Genomic DNA, 7500 nt, shown 5'->3' with positions numbered 1-7500 from the left:
AGTAAGGTGATGAGATGTACAAGGGGTGAAAGTGGCAGTAGACTGGAAGTGAACATTAAGGGAGAGCGACTGGAGGAAGTGGATAGTTTTAGATACTTGGGTGCAAGTGTAGCAGGAAAAGGTGGAGTGAAGGTGGAGGTAGAATGTAGATTGATAGAAGCGAGTAAATGCCTTGGTGGTTTAAAGAGTGTAATGAGGAATAGACATTTGGGAATGGATGCGAAGAGGAGACTGTATGAAGGAGTGATTGTGCCAACAGCACTGTATGGGGCAGAAACGTGGAACATAAGAGAAGAAGAGAGAAGGAGTTTGAATGTGTTTGAGATGAGGTGTCTGAGAAGTATGGTGGGGGTTACTAGGCTGGATAGAGTGAGAAAGGAGGAGGTGAGGAGGAGAACAGGGGTAAAAAAGGATTTGGGAGATAGGGTTGATGAAAGAATATTAGGATGGTTTGGACACATGGAAAGAATGAGTGAAGAAAGACTAGTAAAAGAGGTATGGAAGGCAGATGTGGAGGGAGTGAACATGAGGGGACGTCCTAGGATGAGGTGGATGGATGGGGTGAAGGGGGCTTTGGGGAAGAGGGAATGTCTGTTGAGGAAGGAAGGGAGAGGACGGAAGACAGAGGTGAGTGGAGAATGGTTGTATATGGATGATGTTGTGACTGCATGAGGAGGAATGGGCAGGGGGGTGGGGGGTGGGGGAGTATGTGTGAGTAAAGTTTGACGCAGCCCGAAGGGATTTCTCCCCGTCCTCGCCTTGTATGCAAAGGGGGACGGAGAGGGGGGGTCGCCGATTAAATGAAGCGGCCTTGCTGTGGATGTGCTGTGTCTTGCGACACTGCTTCTGACCCAGGGCGGTGGGCAGGGTGCAGGGATGACCCGTCATCCAGGAGGTGCTCAGATGAGAGGAAGGGTGGGAGGGGTGTGGAGGGTATTTAGGGATGAAATGGGTGGGAGTGTTTTTTATGCCTTTCCCTTTTTGGCTACCTCCCTTGGAAGGGGGAAGATGCCTTGGTATATGTATGTATGTATAATATATAGTATATAATATATAATATATAATATATGATATATAATATATAATATATAATATATAATATGTAATATATAATATGTAATGTATAATATATAATATATAATATATAATATACAGTATATGATATATAATATATAATATATAATATATAATATATGATATATAATATATAATATATAATATATAATATATAATATATAATATATAATATATAATATATAATATATAATATATAATATATAATGTATAATATATAATATATAATATATTATATAATATATAATAAATAATATATTGTACATAATATATAATATATAATACATAATTTGTAATATATACTATATAATATATAGCATATAATGTATGATACATAACACATAACATATAATGAATAATGAATAATGGTTAATGGATAATGAATAATGAGAAATGAGAAATGAGAAATGAGTAATGGGTAATGAATAATAAATAATGAATAATGAATAATGAATAATGAATAAATAATAATGAATAATGAATGATGAATATTAGATACATACATATACCAAGGCATCTTCCCCCTTACAAGGGAGGTAGCCAAAAAGGGAAAGGCATAAAATCATTTCCACCCATTCCATCCCCGAATACACTCCACACCCCTCCACCCTCCCTCCTATCTGAGCACCTCCTGGATGACGGGTCATCCCTGCACCTTGTCCACTGCCCTGGGTCAGAAGCAGTGTCGCAAGACACAGCACATCCACAGCAAGGCCGCTTCATTAAATCGGCGACCCCCCCCCTCTCCATCCCCCCATTGCATAAAAGGAGAGGACGGGGAGAAATCCCTTCGGGCTGCGTCAAATTTTGCTCACACATACTACCTCACCCCCATCCCCCCGCCCATTCCACCTCATGCAATCACAACATCATCCATATACAACCATTCTCCATTCACCCCTGTCTTCTGTCCTCTCCCGCCCTTCCTCAACAGACATTCCCCTCTTCCCCAAAGCCCCCTTCACCCCATCCATCCACCTCATCCTAGGACGTCCCCCTCATGTTCACTCCCTCCACATCTGCCTTCCATACCTCTTTTACTAGTCTTTCTTCACTCATTCTTTCCATGTGTCCAAACCATCCTAATATTCTTTCCTCAACCCTATCTCCCAGCTCCTTTTCCACCCCTGTTCTCCTCCTCACCTCCTCATTTCTCACTCTATCTAGCCTAGTAACCCCTATCATACCTCTCAGACACCTCATCTCAAACACATTCAAACTCCTTCTCTCTTCTTCTCTTATGTTCCATGTTTCTGCCCCATACAGTGCTGTTGGCACAATCACTCCTTCATACAGTCTCCTCTTAGCATCCATTCCCAAATGTCTATTCCTCATTACACTCTTTAATCCACCAAGGCATTTACTCGCTTCTCTCAATCTACATTCTACCTCCACCTTCACTCCACCCTTACAAAAGAATTCGATTCACAGACATCTGGAAAACCATTTCCAGAGTCTTCCAATGAAAGGAGAGAAAAGCGGTATGAGCTGATTGGCTCCTGGGAAATAATAATTGGACAGAAAAAGGTTTAGACATTTTGGGAAAAAAAATTTGCTATTCTGTTACTCGTACATCCTTAAGGCTCTTGCGTACTCCTTCTTTGAATTCACTTCCTGAGTTAAGTATTCTCCACAAGGACATAAGGTTTTTAGAAGGAAGCAGGCAAGACCTGGTTTACCAACATACACACACTTACGCACACACACACACACACACACACACACACACACACACACACACACACACACACACACACACACACACACACACACACACACACACACACACACACACACACACACACACACACACACACACACACACACACACACACACACACGCACGCACACACACACATTGGTCTAGTCACTCGGCACTGAGTTCGAGTCCTCGGGCGTACTACATTTCAATTTCTGCATGCGCCTAGATGGCTTAGAATTAAAGTGTATGGTTGTTGATAATATATATATATATATATATATATATATATATATATATATATATTCAGATATATCTATATATACATATACATATATAATATACATATTAGATATACACATCCAAGAATCCAACAAAAAGTTATGATTACAGTGCTCATATCATATCATACCACAAGACTTCTGCACCTCATTACATGACTGTACACAGTGAATACAAATACACTAGCACTTGAACAAACTCTTGAACAAATCTGCGTTGAAAAAAGTAGAAGTTATTACAAGATGCCAAGACACCGTATTGCATAGAGAAGCTGGGAAAGAGAGGGAATATAAATATTCTCCTGTGCAAACACAGGTATAAGCTCAGTGTTTGGAATATAGTTGCACTCAATTCAAAAGTGTCTAAACCACAATATGAATTTATACATATACATATACATACACACACACATGTATATACACATACACACACACACACACACACACACACACACACACACACACACACACACACACACACACACACACACACACACACACACACACACACACACACACACACACACACACACACACACACACACACACACACATAGTTATATACATTTAATATATATATATATATATATATATATATATATATATGTATATATATACATATATGTATATATATATACATATATATATATATATATATATATATAAACATATGACTGAGTTTTGTAGATACTTTCATGTACAATACAACTCTAAGCCCAAATATGTAAATATATTCAGCAGTATTATTACAATAACATACTAAAGAACCGTAGTTTTGTTGACCAACTCTCCAAAACAGCTGTGGGTGAGAGAGAAAGAAGGCACGTATGAAGATAATGAAGCAAAAGAAACTCAAGCACACGAAATAAGACTCGAGGAAATAAAAAAAAAGAGGAAAAATAAAACGAGTAACGGAGAAAGAAGAAGAAAAGAAAAAAGAGGTAATCACTGAGAAGATTACTATTTGTATGCGAACTTATACTCGTGGCCTGAAAATAAAGAATACTATGGGAAGTTCTGTATATATATATATATATATATATATATATATATATATATTTATATATATATATATATATATATATATGTGTGTGTGTGTGTGTGTGTGTGTGTGTGTGTGTGTGTGTGTGTGTGTGTGTGTGTGTGTGTGTGTGTGTGTGTGTGTGTGTGTGTGTGTGTGTGTGTGTGTGTGTGTGTGTGTGTGTGTGTGTGCGTGCGTGTGTGTGTTTACCTAGTTGTATTATACGGGAAGGGGAGCTATGCTCGTAGTGACCCGTCTTTGTATCTCTCAGCATCTAGTTTGTTCTTGAATTCTTGTATGGTTTTTGTACACAATATTTTTTGTCCAGTTTGTTCCAGATATGCACCACTCTATTCTAAAAACTTTTTTTGTTCAGATCTCTTCTATAAATATACTTTCATACTTTTTGACTTTATTTTCATGTCCTCTTGTTTTTCTTTTACCTCAATTTAAAAAATCTTCTCTGTCAAGGACTTCCATGCCTTTAATGATTCTGTAAATGGCCAGTAGATCTCCTCTTTCTCTTCTTTGTTCCAGAGTTGGTAGTTCCAGTTTAGACAATCTTTGTTCGTATGTCAGTTTTGAAAGTGCTGGTGCCGTCTTTATCGTTGCTCTTTGGATTCTAATTTCTTTATATTCTTTTTTGTGCTGGATGTCCATAGTGTCGCAGCATACTCCAATCTTGGTCTTATCAGTGCGACTAATATTTTTTTTACTATTACTTCATCCATACCATCTCCTCCCAATACATTTATTTACAGTAAAAGTCACCCATACTTGTCCATAGTGTCAGTATACTCCAATCTTGGTCTTATCAGTGCGACTAATATTTTTTTTACTATTACTTCATCCATACCATCTCCTCTCAATACATTTCTTTACAGTTAAAGTCACCCATACTTAGTAAGTTTCCTCCTCCTTACAGTATTTCATTTAATGCACGCTTTGTGTCTTCCGACATTTTAGAATGGTCACTCTCTGCGCAAGAATATATTTTTGGGGGCACATAATTATATCATTACAAAATTTCTACTTTTCATGTCACTTTTTCCAACTTTTATCATAAGCAATTCCACATTATTATTTCCTTCTGTTATCTTTGTCATATTTAAACTTTTCTTAATCAAAAAACATGACGACTCCACCCTGTTTCTTCTCTCTATTTTTTTTTATCCAATGATAATATAAACCTTCTCCCACAGTATTTGGTGGTAGTGTGTGTGTGTGTGTGTGTGTGTGTGTGTGTGTGTGTGTGTGTGTGTGTGTGTGTGTGTGTGCATGCACGTGTGTAGAGAGAGTGAGAGTGAGAGAGAGAGAGAGAGAGAGAGAGAGAGAGAGAGAGAGAGAGAGAGAGAGAGAGAGAGAGAGAGAGAGAGAGAGAGAGAGAGAGAGAGAGAGAGAGAGAGAGAGAGAGAGAGAGAGAGAGAGAGAGAGAGGAGAGTTTGAGAAACAGAAATAAAAAAAATAAAAACATAAGAAAAGGTATAAAAACATACATTGGTCTGAGAACCCACACATGCATAAATAGACAGGCAGACAGACAGACAAGCAGACAGACAGACAGATAGAAAAACAGACAGAGAGGGAAACGGAGATAGAGAGACAGAGAGCTACGACGCTGCTTTGGGAAATATGTTTGTGTGCGAAAGGGTCTGCACGGACCGTGCAATTCATATCCGTCGGAGTGATATAGCGTTGCTTGTGCGTGTTTGCGTGCTCGCGCGTGCGTGTGCCTGTGTGTGCGTGTGTGTATGTGGGTGCACATTTTTTGTGATTCACCATGGTTTTGGATCACGTGTTGTACTCGTGATCGACAGCTATTTCCCTCCCGGAAAAGAGCTCATAGTTCATACATGACCGATCTTTAGGTAATGCTGTGATCTTACAAGCACGAACGCACACACACACACACACACACACACACACACACACACACACACACACACACACACACACACACACACACACACACACACACACACACACACACACACACACACACACACACACACACACACACACACACACACACAAAACTCTCCACCCACGAGAGCTGGAGTAACGACTCGTACCGCAGCGATACTATGTGTTTGTGTGCGTGTGTATCTGTGTGTACGTTTGTGTGTGTCTGTGCACATGTCTGTACACATATCCTATTTATCTATTTTCTCATTTACTATATTTGTGTCATTATCAAATTTTGTCATTATTTCAGTCGTTATCCGCTCTGCGAGGTGGCTAGTCATGAATGCTGCTATCGAGCTGAGGGTTTTGACGACCATGTGACCGAACTACCGTCTGTACAGGACTCGAACCTCCGCCTAGCTAACTTGTCATCTCTCGACAAAATCTCCTTTGTACGTTTAGCCACCATACAAGTTTATGCTTAGATATTTATTTATTTATTTATCTATTTATTTATTTATTTACTTATCTATTTATTTATTTATTTATTTATTTATTTATTTATTCATTTATTTATTTATTCATTTATTGTTCATTTATTTGTTTCCTTTTCTACCTACTTGTATGTGTATCGATTATTTTTTGTTTTGTTTATTTAGTTGTATTTTTCCTAATTTAGTTGTAAGATGATGATGATGATGATGATGATGATGATGATGATGATGATGATGATGATGATGATGATGATGATGATGATGATGATGATGATGATGATGATGATGATGATGATGATGATGATGATGATGATGATGATGATGATGATGATGATGATGATGATGATGATGATGATGATGATGATGATGATGATGATGATGATGATGATGATGATGATGATGATGATGATGATGATGATGATGATGATGAAATCGATATAATGAAGTTCTTCGGATGAATAGAAGATTAAAGAAATAAAAAGTTTTCGAATTTTATTCAACTATCTAGCCGTATTGTCAATCCTAAAATCAATTTTATCTATTAATTTACTTATTCTATTTATCTATTTATTCATTTACTTATTTTAGATCATTTTCCACTAAGTCAAAACGAGTCAATTACAAATTCCTCACATTGTAGTACTTAATTTAACTTGAATTTTATTAACAAGATTCCTCAAACGGCCTTTGATGTATTCTGAGACAATTACAACAATAATGATAGATTCTCAAATCATCCACTATCAAAGACATACCAATCTAGATACATAAATTGTTCAGAACATTATAATGGAATTCATAAATACGGCTCTGAAGTCTTTCTAATTCAAATGAATCCACAACGGCATCTGTAAGAGTACGTAATGTACATTGATCTATTATATGGTCAATTGAAATCTAGGATATCTATGCTATGTCTCTTTCCTTTTGCTCTAATTATATACCATCTTTATATACTATCTTTATATACCATCGTATACCATCTTTGTAAATGTACTTCCTTGGGGAAATATTGTCCCAAAGAAT

General features: G+C 37.5%; 1 protein-coding gene across 1 annotated transcript in view; it reads right to left on the bottom strand.

Moving 5' to 3' along the window:
• Positions 1-7233: 7233 nt before the first annotated feature.
• The window catches only part of LOC143040815 (uncharacterized), a 14116-nt gene continuing 13849 nt past the window's right edge, over positions 7234-7500 (bottom strand). Inside the window, exon 3 of the mRNA XM_076212251.1 lies at positions 7234-7322. Within this exon, the coding sequence (XP_076068366.1) occupies positions 7234-7322 (89 nt within the window). The remainder of the gene's footprint in view (positions 7323-7500) is intronic.

Source organism: Oratosquilla oratoria, chromosome 29 (genome assembly GCF_046742065.1).
Source record: "Oratosquilla oratoria isolate Oo_2021 chromosome 29, ASM4674206v1, whole genome shotgun sequence".
Lineage (NCBI taxonomy): Eukaryota > Metazoa > Arthropoda > Malacostraca > Stomatopoda > Squillidae > Oratosquilla > Oratosquilla oratoria.
Note: the sequence above shows the minus strand (reverse complement) of the source record. Positions and strands in the feature narration are given on the sequence as shown.